Source organism: Saccopteryx bilineata, chromosome 4 (genome assembly GCF_036850765.1).
Source record: "Saccopteryx bilineata isolate mSacBil1 chromosome 4, mSacBil1_pri_phased_curated, whole genome shotgun sequence".
Lineage (NCBI taxonomy): Eukaryota > Metazoa > Chordata > Mammalia > Chiroptera > Emballonuridae > Saccopteryx > Saccopteryx bilineata.
Window position 1 is genome coordinate 164,793,089 of NC_089493.1, and position 17,045 is coordinate 164,810,133.

Consider the following 17,045-nt stretch of genomic DNA (forward strand, 5'->3'; position numbering starts at 1 on the left):
AATTTTCTTCCTTCCCCCAGGAGACACCACATGTGCATCTCCTCTGATGGGACCCCAGCTCCAGCCAGCTGAGCTTCATCTCCCAGGTAGGGAACAATGAGGCAAGGAGAGTGGCTGGGCCTAGGCAAGGACACATGGGGGCTGACAGCTCCCAAGTCCTGGGATCTGACCACGTGGCAGGCACTGTGCTGAAAACCTTGGGAGAGGAGGTAGTTGGTTACTGTCATCTTTATTCTACCCCCAAGGAAACAAAGGCTCAAAGAGAAGTGACAAATCCAAGGCTACAAATCTAGAGGGGCCATGATGAAATTGGAACCAAGACCCAATTGACCCCAAAGCCCACTGGCCTCTCAGCCACCAGGAGAAGTGATGCTGCAGGCGTGGTTGCCAGCCTAGGGGTCTCTTGCTGGGAGGCAGATTCACTAAGGCAGGGATACCACATGTATGAGAGACACACAGGGTCTCCGTCCCTGAGTCCTAGGGTCATCTCAACCCAGGCTGTACCCAGGGATGAAAGGGCATTGTAGGGTGTTAAGGGGCCACAGCAGGAAATCAAACACCTTACACCAGTTGTTCCAGCCATCATAGCTCATTGGGTCAGTGATTTATTGCTAACCAGGAAGAGGTGGCAGGCCCAGGGCCCTCCATGTGATTGGAAACAGCATCTCCGGCCACGAAAGGATGTCCAGGTTTTTCTGGCTCATAGTTTTCCCAGCTTCCAGTTCAAGGTGGCAGGCAGGGACTCCAAGGGACCTGAGTCCCCCAGGGGCAAAGCACTTAAGGAAGGCATCCCCGTCCATCCCTAACACTGCTTCTAATGGACTCTCTTCTTCCCCAAACTCATCACATCACATACCTGTCTAGCAAGGCCCAGGCACTTCAAGCTCATAACTACTCACAGACCTCCATGCAGAGCACCTTCCCCTCACTCCATATTCTGACCTCTTCAGAGGCTCCTGCCATCTCAGGGCAATTGGGACACATGCTCCAGATTCTGTCCCTTACTATGCTGTGGCCAGCCTGCAGAGCTAGGGCCTCTCTGGGCATGGTTCCATGTTACTGGGGGAGTAAAACCAGTTGAGGGCTCCAAGTCTCTCCGGTCTGTCCCACACAGAGGCACCCTTCCACTGCAGCCCTGACCGACCCTCTGCCTCACCCAGAGGGGTCAAGAGGCTCTTCTGGGATAATAGCTCAACCATACTCCCTGCTTATAAGTCCTTCCTGATGCCTCACTTAATCTGTTCCGTACCCAGTTGGAAATGGCTGAAGCCCCCATTCCTGACCCCAGGCTGAGCCAGCTCCATTCTGAGGGCTTAAAGAAGCCAGGTCAGAGGCTGGAATTGAGGGGAGAATAAAGAGTGAGGCTCCCAGCTAGAGAGTACAGCCACTTCCCTACCTTCCCCTCCTAGCACCCCTAGCACAAATCCCACACTGACCCTCCACAACCCCTCAAATACTACTTCCCTGCTCCTTCTTTACCTGCTGTCCCCACAGCTCCCTTTCTTAGACACATCCTGGCCTGGCTGCACTAGCCACTTTCCCCACAGCCTCCCAGGCCAAGGCTTAGATCCTCTACTAAAGAATAACAGATTTGATAGCTGGAGTCCTCCCTCCATCTTGCTGGTGCTCACTAGCCTGCTCCACCTCAGCTGGGCCCACCTTTGGGCAGGGACATACAGCACTACCTCTGGGGACAGTCCTGACCCCTGCTGCTCCAAGGAAACCCCAACACCCCCTCAGGTCAGCTCCTGGGGAAAGTCCTGAGACTTCACATGCACACACACACACACACACACACACACACACCACACTCTGGGAATGCTTGGGAAAGGGGTATACAGTGTTGTTGTGGAAGGAAAGTAGTCATTTCCTGAGCTCCAGCTCCATCAGCCTTGGGATCTCAGATACATTCTCTGAAGGTAATTTCCAGTCTGAGGACTATATGAGATGGGTAAAAACGGTAACAGAAGAAAAGAAGTGCAAGGGACTGGATGCCTGAACCTTTGAGGCCATCAACAGGCCCCAACACCATGGCAATCAGGCCCTGGGGCTTCAGACAGGGAACAAAGAGCCCTTGCCGGGCTGGGCGGGACCCAAGCTGGTGGGAGGAGCACAGAGGAGCAGAGGAGGTGCGGGGTTGGGGTTCCCACTCACTGGCAGGTAGTACATCCCATCCAGGGACCCTGCCTCCGAGGCCCAGGGTAGCTGGGTGCCGCTAAAGGCTGGCGGGCCGGGGGATGGCGGCAGTGAGAGGCCAGGGACAGGCCCATAGGCCGGAGGGTAGAGGCCGGGGTTCAGCGCCAGCGGGGTGTAGATGCGTCGGGGTGGCCCAGGGGGCGAAGGAGGCATCAGCACCTCCACGTACTGCCTGATCTCGGGATCAAAGAGCAGCCGTAGCCGAGGCTGCTGAGGCGCCTCCACAAAGTAGTAGCGGCCACTCTCGGGGTCCACCAGGACCTTCCCAGTGTGTGCTGCCCCGGGTGGCCTGCGTGCCCCTTGGAAGGGGCCTTCCTGGGACCGGTCCATCGGAGGCGCAGAGGCAGCGCGGGGCTGGGGCGGGGCCGTTCTGCCTGCCAATGCTTGGGGCTCCTGCAGGAGGGGTGACTGGACTGCAGCCTCAGCCTTGGGGGCTGAAGGAGAAGTCTCCAATTGGGCTGCTCTCCCAGGACTCGAGTTAGGGTGCGTCTGAGGGGAGCTGGGACGGAATAGTCCTGGTGGTTGGGCCCCTACTGGTCCTATGGACGACCTCTGGGGTAAAGTGCGAGCACCACCTAGAGGGCTGGTCGGACTCTCGCTGTTGGGAACGAGGCGCTGGACCTCCGCAACGCGGTTTTCTTCTCCGGTACTGTGCACCAGGACTCCTCGGGTTCCCTCTGGCCTGTGGCCCAAGGCCAGGGAACCAGGCAGACGGATCTCAGTGCGCGCAAAGGGTTTCGCGGTGCTGTTCTCTGCCCTCCTCCGCAGGACCCCGTTAGGCTGCGAAGCGTCCGGGGAGGCTATGTTGGGAGATGGCTCTGGAGGCTCGTAGGGGTGCGACAGGATCGGCAGAAAGTCCTTGAGGTAAATGGAAGTGTAGTGAGCTGGGGCGGGGGTCTCCAGCACCTGGAGCCCTTGCATCTTGGATACACCACCCTCTTCCCAGGGTGGATCAGCAGGAGACGCGGGCAGCCCTGAGCCTGGAGTTCCTGCTGGGAAACTCGGCGCATATGTGGTCTTCACCATCTTGCGCATGTCGCAAGGCCGCGGAATAGCCACGCGTGGGCGTCGCGAGGCTGTTTCTCCAGGGCCCAAAGCTTCTGAGCACGCATCCGACTCCACAGTGCCCACGAGGCGACTAAAGGGCAGCTCGGGTGCAGCCACTTCTGGTGACGGCTGACTGCCTCGAAAGGCAAAATCCACCATCTCCCGCATGGAGGGACTCTGAGACTCTATTAGCTCTGGTGTCTTGGGTGTGGATGGTGTAGGCGGCGCCAGCTCCCCCTGTACTACACCATTCAGAGCTTCCAGCGTAGACCCTGTCGATGAACCCTGCATTATGGGATCCCACGTCTCTTGGGGCGATGGGCTCCACGTCCCAATAGGACGATCAGGAGCCTCCCGTGAGGACAAGGCCAGCGGGGATGGGCTCCTACTTCCCTCTATGGTAGCTCCGATTGCGGGATGCGGAACCTCCCACGGTGAAGGAGCTTCAGGGGATGGGCTTCTTGCCCTGGCAACACCCGCATCCCATTGGGAAAAGGTTGGAGGGGAAGGGCTCCTTCTGTTGACAGTTTCTTCAACGGTGTCATCCTGATTTTCCCATGTGGAGGATGCCTCTGGAAAGGACGGGCTACCCACCTTTTGAATACCCCGATTCCACTGGGATACATTATGAAGGGCCAGGCAATGCGAACCTCCCACGGTCCCATTTGGAGGCTGGCACAGCGGGGACGGGCTCCTCCTCCTCACAGTCTTACTCGAAACTTCCCAGGGGCCCCTGGCATCGAAAGGCGGGCTCTGTGGCCTCAGAACCGTTCGATCCGGAGTCTCTCCCGAGAACCTAGTCTTGAATTCCTGGTCGTGCGCCTCCTGGGTCTTCTCTCCTGACTGCAGGAAGATGCTGGAACTAACCGGACCCAGTGGCTCGGTCCCGGGCGCGGGCTTGTCGCGCCGAATCGCGCGTTCGCGGAGGCTGGGCCACGGCCGTGGGGCCCGGGCAGGGGCTGAACTATAGTGAACACGGGGTGGCCGAGACCTACCATCTTCCTGGACCATCGGGATACTGCGGGCTGTTTTCCGGGTCTCAGGCTCTGGCTGCTCCGTGGGCCTTAAGGTGGCGCTGCTTGGAGCAGTGGCCGCGGGGTTCAGTTTTCTGGCCAGCGCCGTCTGCACGAGGCCTGCGGCGGCCTGCAGGCGGCCCAGAGACTCGTCCAAGGAACCGGTGCGCAGTAGTAGTCGAGGGCGCGGCGCGCCGGCTTCCTGCGGGGGACTCTGGGGACGGGGGCGCAGCTCGATCTGACGCTTGGGCACCGTCCGGGGCCTGGCGGGTGCTGCACGCTCCTCCAGAGCCACCTCCACACACTCGAACTGCACTGGGGTGGCAGGACTTGGCACACGGGGCCGCAGCTCCAGGTAGGTGGCCCATCGGGAGCCACCGTCGGGGAGCTGGGGCTGGGACTCTGTTGCGGTGGGGATGGGAGACACGGATCCGGACGGAGAGAGGCTGTGGAAAGCCTGCACCGTGAGCTGTTGCACCTCGCTATCCGCCGAGTCGGAGGCGCTGAACAAGGCCCCAGTGCCGAAGATGACTTCCATCTCCCCCGACGGCAGCATGCGCAGCTGGGGCTGGGGTGGCCGCGGGCCTGAGCCGGGGCCCCGCGGGAAATCCGAGCCGGGCTGGAGCTGCTGGCGGCTATTCTGGGCGCTGACGGACAGGAGAGGCTGCGCACCCGCCCCCAGTGCAGGGGCCACCCGGGGCCAATTCGCCCGGCCCTCTGCGTTCGGCCTGATGTCCGGGGGCTCTGGAGAATCTGGAGCTGTGTGGTACGATCCTGATGAGCTGGAGGAGTCTTGGCGCCGCGCTGGGGCCGAGGCTAGCTGACCTGTGAGCCCCAGCGGGGCTGGCGGGGCGAGCGCGACAAGCATGGTGGGGCCAGACGCTGCGCAGTACCTCCCTCGCCTTCGCTGGTGCCGCACTGTCCCCGCCCCGCCCGAGGATGCCGTGGGGTCAACCGCGCCTTAAAGCGGCCGCGTCCACTCCGGAGCCAGTGATGTCGCCAGCAGGAGACTTGGACCCCGGGCCTTACTCCCAAGCCCCTTCTCTGTGGCGGGCTGGGGCACCCGGGGTGGCACTTTGGGTTTTGGCTGACAGGAAGGTGAGGGGAAGGCAGGTGACCAACTCGCAGCCACGAGCTAGGCCCAACTCCATTCATCACAGGTGAGAAAACTGAGGCTGAGAGAGGACCAGCCTGAGGTCAAGTACTATGGCATGTGGATCATTGTGTGAGCCAGGGGACTAGACAGACTTTCAGGCCAAGCAACTCAGGTCTCGCCAGCAATTTCTTTCTTTTTTTTTTTTCTTCCATTTTTCTGAAGCTGGAAACGGGGAGAGACAGTCAGACAGACTCCCGCATGCGCCCGACCGGGATTCACCCGGCACGCCCACCATGGGGCGACGCTCTGCCCACCAGGGGGCGATGCTCTGCCCATCCTGGGCGTCGCCATATTGCGACCAGAGCCACTCTAGCGCCTGAGGCAGAGGCCACAGAGCCATCCCCAGCGCCCGGGCCATCTTTGCTCCAATGGAGCCTTGGCTGCAGGAGGGGAAGAGAGAGACAGAGAGGAAAGCGCGGCGGAGGGGTGGAGAAGCAAATGGGCGCTTCTCCCGTGTGCCCTGGCCGGGAATCGAACCCGGGTCCTCCGCACGCTAGGCCGAAGCTCTACCGCTGACTCGCCAGCAATTTCATCTTCCCCCTCAGCCCTCAGCACCTTCCTGTCATGGCGGGGCACCCCTCCTCTCTAGCATTCTCATCCCATCACAGTTGGAGCTGTTAAGAGTGCACCTACTTTCCTTGACTCATCACTCCACAACCTTTGATAGTGCATCGCTTTGAGGGCTTCTCTCCAAAAGTTGTGTTGGAGTCTCAGGAAGATGCTGTCCCTGGCTGGACCTATTGGCTTTAGTTGGAACTACTTGGAAGGAGCTGGAGTGGACAGCTCTTTTGTTGGCTGCCTTGGCAACCAGAACAAGCCCTGAATGCTGATGTGGGCTTGCTTAGGAACCTTTTGGGTAGCTGTGGTCCTCTCTCTAAAGTCCCTCTGAGGCAGGAGTAGCCCTGTGCTCCCCCAGGCACTCACAAAGCCCTCATTCCAGCCCCCACCACCTCAGTACTAGCCCTGGGGCCAGGGGCCAGTGGGTAAGCAGCCGTGTCCTGTAAGTGTTCTGGGACAATGACAATGGGCACCATTTGCCCTTGTATTTCTGACTTCAAGGTCCTGCTATGACTCAGGTCCCAGTTGAAGTCAGCCCCTTCAGACTGTTTCCCCACCTTAAAAATAGGGCATTATCCTTCTCCCTTCCTCCCATTTGTGAAGACTGATGAGCTTCTGTTTGGGGGAAGCATACGAAGGTAGACATATATAATTCACAATATAACATTTTTGTTTTGTCATGGAAACTGATTTTCCAAATTTATTGTGTTCTGGAACCCACTGTCTTTGCAATCTCCGGTCAGAGCTTGCTTTCTCTCAGGGCTCCCCCCCCCCCATACATACACCCACATGGCTGTATGTATAGGCAGAGATTAAATACAGTGAGAAAGGACAGTGCCCACTAGGCAATGAAGTAGTCCTTTCCTAGCCTGCAATCCCATAATTCCATGGACAGCCAGGCAGGTGGTGGTGCAAGGCCTGTTCCCCACCCAGTACCTAGTAAGTTGATTCTCACTTAAGTCATGCAGGCTCAGGAGGCAGGCAGGGAGGAAGGAAAGAGTGCCTTCTGGCTCTTACTCTGACCCTTCCCTGGGAACCAGGCCACTGGTGAGGCGTGAGATGGTACCTACAGGGTAGGATCAGGATGGGGACTCCCACAGCAGAGAAGGCAGAGGTCAGGTAACAGCCAGAGAACAGAAAAGAGATCATTTTATTTTTCCCTGGGACGCTGGTGGCTCCGGGCCTGGCGTGTCCCTGAGGCTTTCTTATGCTTCTGGTCCAGCACCTGTGCCATGTAGTGTTCCTGCTGCTTCTGGATCCGGAAGTCAGACATGTGATTCCTGCAAGGAGCCGGCTGGGCATGGGCTGGGGACAGCCCAAGGTAGGGGCCAGAGGTTTGGCTCCCTATTTCTACCAACCCCCAGCCTGTCCATGACCCCTCACCTGAAGATCTGTTTCTGCTGGCTGATAACTTGCTGCAATTCCTTAATCTCATTCTCTTTGCCATTAAGTATATCTTCTTGCTTTATAATATGAGACTCAATTTCTGTGGGGGAGAGAAGCAGGGAGGAGGTAGTTCCATTCCATGGGCTCCTTCCTGAGATAAGGCATTCTCTCGTGGCTCTTTTCAGAACCGTGGCTCTCCCCACCCAGAGGTTCTCCATGTGTTGCTGCTAATACCTTAGTAAGAAAGTTTATTATGGAGTCCTGATGGGGTGGTGGGAATACAATGTCTGATGAACGTGTCAATGACTTCACAACTCTGTTCTGGACCAGGTGACTCACATGAGGGTAGGCAAAGAGGTCCTTGAAGAGAGGTAGCAGTCCCACCCAAAGGCAGGACCATGAATGGCTTCTGATCTCAACTCTTGCAGGTCTTTTACTGATTTCACCTCTTTGGTGGGACCCTTCCTAGTCTAAAATTACAACCATTCCCAATATTTCCTATGCTTTTTCCCTGCTTTATTTTTCTTCTTAGCATTTATATCTAACATACCACACATTTTACTCATTTACCTTCTCCCCTACTGGGATATAAGGACAAGGATTTTTGTTTTATTCACTGTTTTAACCTTAAGGCCTAAAATAGTACCTGGCACATAGTAGGTGCCACAATAAATTTGTGGAATGAACAAGATGTCCCCTGGGAGTATAGGGCTTAGAAACATCACCTAGCTTGGTCATCTCAGTCCAATCTGACCTAGTGAGGGCCAGCCAGATGCCCAGCCCTGTGCAGGGTCCCTGCCCTCAAGGCACCAGCTCCTGAAAAGAGTGTTAAGAGGAACTGATTAGAGAACAGACCAAGGTGACGTTCCAATGAAGTTAATATTGGTGAGACAGTATTACCATTTTGGACAAGTTGCCTCCTTTTTTGACCCATGTCCTCATCTATATAAGATGGGGACAGAGACAGCCCTTATGGGGTAGGGAGGACCCAGGGAGATTAGTGGTGGCAAAGCTTACCCGCTAATTCAGTGCTCATTAGACGCCAGGATGATTTTTGTGATTTGGGTCAGAGTCCAATGAGGCGGTAGGGATCTGAGGGTGCTTCTTTTACATAACTGTCCCTCAGAAAATCCTGGGAAATTCTGATCCTCACGGGAAGAAAATACCACTACCTTTAAAGGTTGGACAAAGATTTACTAAAATACAAGCTCTGAAAACGCAGAAATGCTGAAGCATTTAAGGTTTTAGAAGAGATGGCCTGGTAAAAAGTGAAGACTCAGCATGGACAAGAGGAGAAATAGGTGAAGGAAGAAAAGTTAAACATAAGCTCATGGGGTCATAGGACCGGGACTATTTAAACTCCTTCCCCAGGTCATCCAGCTACTCCAGACTCATTGCTTGTGAAATTCCTTGAGAAACAGCACCAGAAATTGTGTAAACCTTTTTAAATAAATGAGACAAATGTAAAATAAATGGTCCCCAATGAGAATAGTTAGAAAAACCCTTTGAAAAGATTCAGGAATTACGTAAGTAAAACCAAACTGAAACCACACAAATGGAGGTGGCGGTGGGGAGGCCAGGAGGAGGCCAAGGGGACATTCAGGTTACCAGATTTGTTCAGGTGAGGACTTGTGCCCCACTGGAGGGATTCAGAACATTCTGGGGGGAGGCATCCAGGCTCCATCCCATGACTCACACACACCTTCCACAGGCAGACACAGAGACCTGTGGCCTTGGCTGATCTCTAGGAAATGTCCTAAAGGAAGGATGTGTTTTTCTGGCATCAACAGGAAAGATCTGTAGGTTCTTTTTAGGGAAGTGGAGGTGGGGGGGAGGATGTCCAGACCAAGGGAAAGGATTAGGAACCAGCATCCTTGGGTATCAAGGCAGTAATTGTCTGTAGGGCCCCAGGAAGCCCTAATGCAAGCCCTTGTTCAATTCAAGGCCTGTCAGCCTAACTGGTCAGATCAAGATGGCAGCCTGCTGGCAACTTACCAGTGAGAATACTCACCAGGGGAGAAAGAAAAGGCTGGATTGGAGGGTAGAGGGTGCCCAAGACTCCAGGTGGGGCCCATTAGGAGAGACCTTGAGTCTCTTTGGGGTTTGAGCCCTTGGCTCTTGCCTGCTCAGAATCCACTGCAGTGAATGAAGCAGATGTTACGTATGGAATTTACACCTAATTCTTGAACTAAGTATGGAGAATTTAGCATTCTTGGAGAATGAAAGTGGTTCCTGCGATCTAGGGACATTAGGTAGCTCTTGGAAAGTGCCCCACTATTCATGGCACCAATTGTATTAAGTGGCTATGGTCCAGAGTTGGAAATTAACAGCCCACAGATATACTTTACTTGGCCCCTAAGTCATTTCCTTGTAGAAATTTAAAATTTTTCTAAATTAGTTGCTGACACTAAAAAGTCAGAAGAGCTTCCATTAAAACCTGGTTTCCAGCTTCTTTTTTAAAGCTCTGACAGTACTGGACCCCGTCCCACCGCAGAGGAGCTATGCCCTTGCGAGAGGGCGTGGCTCTCCATATCACCACAGTCCGCATTCTTCCCTGCTAGATCCAACCCAGAGACTGAGGGTCTGCTCCCAAATAGGACTGTGCTTACCCTGTTGTTCCTCTTGTAACAGAGTTATGAGTAAAGTATGCCATTTCTAATACTCATCAACAGTGGGAAAACAAAAGCTGGACTAAGAAGGTTGTGTTTCAAGAAAAATGGGAGCGAGTCCATTCTTTTATGGCCACGAAGAATATTGTACACCAGCTGCTTCCCTCATTTTCGTGGCCTGCCTGGTCCCTGAAGGCCTTTGCGAAGGTGTGGCCCACTTGGGCTTGCCTGTATCCTCAGCCGGGGACAGAAGTTGGGGTGAAACCCTGCCCTGGAGATGGGCACTGGGCAGTTAGGGAAGAGCCCATGTATGTAAGCGTGGGAAGGAGCACGCGCTTCCCGCCTACCATTGCACTTGGTGATGAGCTGGTCCTTCTTGCTGGACTCCTGCAGGGCTTTGCTCTTGACAGTGGAGAGCCTGGGTGGAGAAGATTAGAAAGGGTGGGAAGGCTGACAGGCAGATGGGACCCCTAACCCACCCCCTTTACCAAGGCCTACTCACGCCTTTTCAAAGGCCAGCTTCTCCTTCTCCAGCTGTTTAGACAGCACCTCTACCTCTCCGAGGGCAAACTGCAACTTCTCCTCTTCCTTAGCTAGGAGGACCTTGGTCTTGGCATGAGCAGCTTTCTCTTCCTACGGGGGCAACATCAGTAACCTTATTACCCCAAGTTGCTTTGGGTCTGCTAGGCTCCCTTAATCAGTCCCCTTAAGCAGAGGGCCACACACAAGCCAGGGCACAGGAAGATTCTATCTCATTACTGGGGCTGAAGGCTCTCAGAGGCCAATATTCAAGGACTCTGCTCAACTACAGGGGTCCTGGGAGATTAGGAGCCTGCAGAGGCCATTACTTACCACCAGCTTCTTCTCCACTGCCTGGAATTCTTCCTTAGTGACAAAATTTTCATCCTGGAGAATCATCTGCAATAAAACTTGGCTCAGGAAGCGCCTGGGAGTGGGGTGTCCTCTAGGGACCAGGAGCAAGAATGGATAATGGGATGATGTCCAGGGCACCTAGGATGAGACTGGGACCCTGGGAAGGGAGAATCTGGTTCCACAAGATTCACTGAGCTCAGCTCTAGATCCTGCCCTCAAGGAGCAACCAGTCTCATAGAGGAGACTGCTCGTGGCCAGTACTGGTGACAAGATGTGTGCTGTGATGGAGAAACACAAAGTGCTTCCCCTATTTCCAGAGGAAGTCTCTTCCCCAGGCCAGGGAAGGGTCAGAACTGCTTCTGGAGAAGAGGACATCAGATCAGACCTGAGATCAGACTGCTATGTAGGGGTGTGCCAGAAGGAGAGGGGTGGAAGAGAAGTGTTCCAGACAGTGAGAGAAAGGCCAAGGATAAAGTCTGTCTCTTAAAGGAGCCAAGAAGAAGAGCTGAGTATTTTCAGGGAATTGAAGTTAATTCAATGCCTAGGGCCACAAACAGCTACTAGAATGAGCTGTGAAGTCATCTTATCTGAGATCAAGGTATTTCCATCCTTCTTATCAAGATAAAAAACAAAAACATAAAATCCATGTACTCTACCTGGTCAGGATTTTACCATTTCTGTCCAAATAATCTGTGGCTCCAGTGCTTTGCACCCATGAACTGGGATTTGATTGAGAAAGCAAGAGCAAAAAGACGTAAAGGGGTCAGAAAGATGTGCAAAGGCCACATCTGTGCTTGCTGCGCTCAGTATGGCAGGAACACACACTGGGGAGGGGGTGACCCTAATGGAAAGAATGTTACAGTTTCTCTGCTTAAACACGAGATCATTGGGAAGTCAGTGAAGTCACCTCCAACTAGAAATGAGGAAACTGAGCCTCAGTGAACAGATAGGGACATAGATACTAGGCCCTGCAAAATCAGGCAGAGAATTTGATTTGATCAAAATTCCCTTGTAAAGTACTCAGGAGACCCTGCCTCTTTTGGCTCCACCCCCATCCGCAATAACAAGTCTGGGCCCCGCCTCCTTCAGACGACGCAATTGGCAACGTGCTCTCGGTACTCCCCTGGCATCAGGATGGGTCTGGCCGCAACCCCACGATTTAGGCGTCCAGGCCGGGCTCCCCCCACCCCCCCAGCTCTTCTGGCTGCGTACCACGTTCCTCAGCTGGTGGATCAGTTCCTCCTGAGACTCAATCACGTCCCGCAGTTGATCGAAGGCGAGACACACCGACCCTGACTCGCCCTGCGACCACCCGGCGGGCGCCGCCATCTTTTGCCCCCGCCTGCTCGTTGGAAATGGCGGCAGCTTGTGGCTCACCACGTCTCCCTTAGATGAGGATGCGACGCCACAGAGCACCCTGGAAACCGGGGGCGGGGACTCCCTTTGTTAGCAGGGGTGGGACCCGCCTCTTAAAGGAGCCGCCCGGGGACTTTTAACAACCCTTAGGAATTTAAGTTTATAGAGAATTTAGCCATCTATTTTGTGTTTCTCATACAGTCCCGAGGAGCAGGCGGGGCTCGGCTTTATACTTCCTTTATGAGCCAGTGAGTAGGCAACACATCGCTCAGCCTTCTCCCAAGGCTTGTTAAACTGCAAGACTGGGAAGCAAGAACCGGCTAAGACAACACCTGCTTCACACGCCTTTTTCTCCCACCCTAATCTCTAAATTTATCCTAGAGTATGAGACTCCAACCACCTATGCTCTATGTTCCTCCTACAACATATCCAGTACTTAGGGAGCCTAAGCCTAAGCAAAGGTGAGGCTTAAGAATAGAAAAGGAGCCCTGGCCGGTTGGCTCAGCGGTAGAGCGTCGGCCTGGCGTGCGGGTGACCCGGGTTCGATTCCGGCCAGGGCACATAGGAGAAGCGCCCATTTGCTTCTCCACCCCCCCCCTCCTTCCTCTCTCTCTTCCCCTCCCGCAGCCAAGGCTCCATTGGAGCAAAGATAGCCCGGGCGCTGGGGATGGCTCCTTGGCCTCTCTGCCCCAGGCGCTAGAGTAGAGTGGCTCTGGTCGCGGCAGAGCAACGTCCAGGAGGGGCAGAGCATCGCCCCCTGGTGGGCAGAGCGTCGCCCCTGGTGGGCGTGCGGGTGGATCCCGGTCGGGCGCATGCTGGAGTCTGTCTGTCTCTCCCCGTTTCCAGCTTCAGAAAAAAAAAAAAAAAAAAAGAATAGAAAAGGAGCCTGGAACAGTGAGGTCTCCGGTTCAAAACCCTGCACTTGTCTGGTCAAGGCACATATGGGAGTTGATGCTTCCTGCTGCTTCCCCCTCTCCCTCTCTCTCTTTCACACACACACACACACACACACACACACACTTTCTCTCTCTCTCTCTCCTCTCTAAAATGAATAATTAAAAAAAAAAAAGAATAGGAGCCAGACCAGGTAGGACTCAGGTTCTTTTTTTTTTTTTTTTTTAAGATTTTATTTATTAACTTTTAATTAATTTATTTTTTACAGAGACAGAGAGTGAGTCAGAGAGAGGGATAGGGACAGACAGACAGGAACTGAGAGAGATGAGAAGCATCAATCATTAGTTTTTCATTGCGTGTTGCAACACCTTAGTTGTTCATTGATTGCTTTCTCATATGTGCCTTGACCGCGGGCCTTCAGCAGACCGAGTAACCCCTTGCTGGAGCCAGCGACCTTGGGTTCAAGCTGGTGGGCTTTTCCTCAAACCAGATGAGCCTGCACTCAAGCTGGCGACCTCGGGGTCTCGAACCCGGGTCCTCTGCATACCAGTCCAACGCTCTATCCACTGCGCCACCGCCTGGTCAGGCTATTTATTAACTTTTAGAGAGAGAGGATAGAAAGAGAGAGAAGGGGGGAAGAGTAGGGAGCATCAACTCCCATAATGCCCGTAGCGGAGGCCAGGCAGGTCCACATTGGATTCTGGCAGACGATAGAGAAACTGCCCAGCGGGAAAGCGTTGGGCTCCGCATAATGAAGTCACACAAGGTGGGCAAGCACACAGGCAGGGGAAAACCGCTTCTCAGACAAACAGCAAGAATGGCCCCTCACAGTGGTGGGCAGGCAATCCGCAATCCCGAGCACAAGTACCCATAGCCTTATATAGGCTATGCACACGTGCCTCTACCAGATGCTCATGCACTAATCAAGCAAAGTGCTTGCAGCCCCTATAACAGCAAGTAAGCCTAACACAGCTGTCCCACAGTGCCTTGACCAGGCAAGCCCACGGTTTTGAACCAGTGACCTTAGCACTCCAAGTCAATGCGTTATCCACTGCACCACCACAGGTCAGGCAAGGACGGGGTTCTAAACCCTGAGGTTGCTCTCTTGAGCTGGGATCATAGACATGACCCCATATTTGCTGGCTTGAGCAAGGAGTCACTAGTTCAGCTGGAGCTTGAACTAGGGTTTTTCATGAGGTGCTTCTTGATATCTCTTGCCACTCACCATTTACCTCCACCAGCTGCCTTGTACACTTAGAGCAAAACCCTGGAGCACAGTAGGCTCCAGCAGCCAGTTCCCTGGGGATGGACGGTTATGAGCAAGAGAGAACACTGGATCCAGATCCGCATGATGCATAGCAACATAGACATGAGGGATGGCGGTCTGGGGACTGCCACAGACTCCCACTCTCTGTGTCAACAAACACTATGAGCTCCTGGCCAACCAGGATTCTGAGCTCTGGGATCCTACCTCAGGAAGGATGGCTTTCTATACAGTGTTGTCATCTGGTGGATATTCTAGTTATCTATTGCTGTGTAACACAGCACCCAAAATTTATAACTTAAAAAAAACCATTTTGCCCAGGAATCTTTAATTTGGGCAGAATTCAATAGCGAAAGCTCATTTCTGCTCCATATAGTATCAGCTGGTATGGTTTTGGGGGGAGAGAGGGAGGCTAGAAGTTCCACTACCAAGATGGCTCACTCATATAACTAACAAATTGGTGCTGTCAGTTGGGAGCTCATCTGAGGCTGAGGACCAAGAGTCTTGTTTTTCTCCGTGGGCTGCCTGGGCTTTCTCATAGGATGGTGACTGAGCTCAAGAGGAAGATCCAAAGTGACAGGAAATGGAAGATGCCAGTTTCATAAGGCCTAGGCCTAAAAAGTGGCATAGTATCTTTTCTACTGTATTCTATTGGTCAAGGAGCCACAGAGTTGAGCTTCAAGGACAGGGGACATATCCCACCTTTTGATGGGAGGAGTTTCAATTTGTGCTGTACTTCCAGAGGAAGTCCTGACAGATGGCATGTCATTCCCTTCAGGGTTCAGCTCAGATAAAATTAGACTGGAACTTAGTCTAGTGGGGAGGCAGACAATAATAAAATAAATACTCAAGTAAATCTCAAACTAAGTCATTACTTAAATAAATAGCATTAGAGTTATGACAAGTGCTGAGAGGAATGAGAGTATTTTAATTTTTTTGGAGAGAGAGACAGAGACAGAGAGGGACAAATAGGGATAGACAGATAGGAAGGGAGAGAGATGAGAAGCATCAATCAGTTCTCCATTGTGGCACCTTAGTTGTTCATTGATTGCTTTTTCATATGTGCCTTGACCAGGGGGCACCAACCCAGCCAGTGACCCCTTACTCAAGCCAGTGAATTTGGGCTCAAACCAGCAACCTTGGGCTTCAAGCCAGTGACCTTTGGTTGGGCTCAAGGCAGCAACCATGGGGTCATGTCTATGATCTCATGTTCAAGCCAGTGGCCCCGCACTCAAGCTGGCAACCTTGGGGTTTTGAGCCTGGGTCTTCTGCGTCCCAGGCTGATGCTCTATCCACTGCGCCACCACCTGGTCAGGCAGGAATGAGAGTATTTTAATGTTTACTTTATTGATTTTAGAGAGAGGTAGGGAGAGAGCAAGAGAGAGACAGTAGCATTGATTTGTTCCTGTATGTGCCCTGCCAGGAACTGAATCAGCAATTGAACTGACAACCTTTGGGCTTTGGAACAATGCTCTAATCAACCGAGTCACCCAGCCAGGGTCCACTAAAATGAGATTTAGTTTGGCCTGGGGTGCAGGGGAGGTTTCTGAGAGGAAGTGATTTTTGAACTGGAACCTAGTAAGATAACCAGGAGCTACTTAGCAAAGAGGGAGGGCCAGGTGAGTGGGAAAGGCTTCCAGAAAGAGGAAACAGTATACACAGAGTCTCTGAGGCAAAAGTGGTTTGGTAGAATTGTGGTCATTAAAAGGCCAGGATGGCAGAAAAGCATGTACAGGACAAGCAGAGGTAGAGGCCAGAAACGTGGTAGAGCCTTATTAAGCATTAGGCCATGCTAGAGACTTTGGTAATTTTTATTCTGGAGGCAAAAGAAAGCTACTGAAATATTATAAGCAAGAGGGTGACATAATTTATGCTTCATAAAGATCTCTCTGGTTGCAGCTGGGTGTACAGATTGTAGGGGTCCTGAGCTGATGCACAGAAACTACTTGTGAAGCTACTACAAGTTTTTATCAGAGGAAGCGGACGATAGTTTGGGAGTCAGATGGTGTCAGAGGAGATGAAGAGAGTACATGGATTTAGGATGTTCTGGAGGTAAAACTGATAGGACTTAACAATGACAGAGGAGATTTGAGAAAAAGGGAGCCAAGGTGTTTTGGGTGTTAACTGCTGCAAACTACCACAAAACATAATTAGTGGCTTAGAAAGCAATCATTTTATTATTTGCTCTTGATTCTGCAGTTTGAAGAGTGCTTGGTGGGGCAGCTAATTTTTGCTCTGCCCATCAGCTGGCATAAACAGCTCCTATGTCTGAGTTTTCAGTTCTTGCTGCCAGCTCAGCTGGTTTGCCTCTGCATACCTTCTTCATGTGATTCGCTTGGTGGTCTCAGGGAGGTTGGATTTACATGGCAGCTGGCTTCCCATCAGTGCAAAAATGGAAGCTGCTAGTTTCATCACATTTTATGGATTAAAGATCAAAGGCCAGCCTAGATCTGAAAGGGGACTACACAAGGGCATGAATATTAGGCGCGGTCAATTGGGGGCCATCAAAACCAGTGTATTACACAGTTTCCTAGTTTCTGACTTTTTTTTTTTTTTTTTCTTTTTCATTTTTCTGAAGCTGGAAACAGGGAGAGACAGTCAGACAGACTCCCGCATGCGCCCGACCGGGATTCACCCGGCACACCCACCAGGGGCGACGCTCTGCCCACCAGGGGGCGATGCTCTGCCCCTCC

At 53.0% G+C, this 17,045-nt stretch overlaps 2 protein-coding genes across 2 annotated transcripts; both read right to left on the minus strand.

Moving 5' to 3' along the window:
- Nucleotides 1-53: 53 nt before the first annotated feature.
- PROB1 (proline rich basic protein 1) lies at nt 54-5,552 on the minus strand. Its single transcript, XM_066272650.1, has one exon. The coding sequence runs from the start codon at nt 5,122-5,124 to the stop codon at nt 2,053-2,055; it is 3,072 nt and encodes a 1,023-aa protein (XP_066128747.1). The 5' UTR covers nt 5,125-5,552; the 3' UTR covers nt 54-2,052.
- A 1,533-nt stretch (nt 5,553-7,085) lies between these two features.
- SPATA24 (spermatogenesis associated 24) lies at nt 7,086-12,230 on the minus strand. Its single transcript, XM_066272660.1, has 6 exons — nt 12,051-12,230; nt 10,818-10,883; nt 10,468-10,598; nt 10,313-10,383; nt 7,354-7,456; nt 7,086-7,250 (listed from the first exon to the last, which is right to left on the minus strand). The coding sequence occupies exons 1-6, from the start codon at nt 12,165-12,167 to the stop codon at nt 7,121-7,123; spliced, it is 618 nt and encodes a 205-aa protein (XP_066128757.1). The 5' UTR covers nt 12,168-12,230; the 3' UTR covers nt 7,086-7,120.
- Between the last annotated feature and the right edge of the window lie 4,815 nt (nt 12,231-17,045).

What these genes read in the sequence shown, in the direction of transcription:
- PROB1 (XM_066272650.1), bottom strand. Translation starts at nt 5,124, where the DNA reads ATGCTTGTCGCGCTCGCCCCGCCAGCCCCGCTGGGGCTCACAGGTCAG.
- SPATA24 (XM_066272660.1), bottom strand. Translation starts at nt 12,167, where the DNA reads ATGGCGGCGCCCGCCGGGTGGTCGCAGGGCGAGTCAGGGTCGGTGTGT. An exon ending in CAGTGGAGAAGAAGCTGGTG is followed by an intron (nt 10,599 to 10,817) that starts GTAAGTAATGGC and finishes TTGCCCCCGTAG; the next exon opens with GAAGAGAAAGCTGCTCATGC. An exon ending in AAGCTGGCCTTTGAAAAGGC is followed by an intron (nt 10,384 to 10,467) that starts GTGAGTAGGCCT and finishes TTCTCCACCCAG; the next exon opens with GCTCTCCACTGTCAAGAGCA.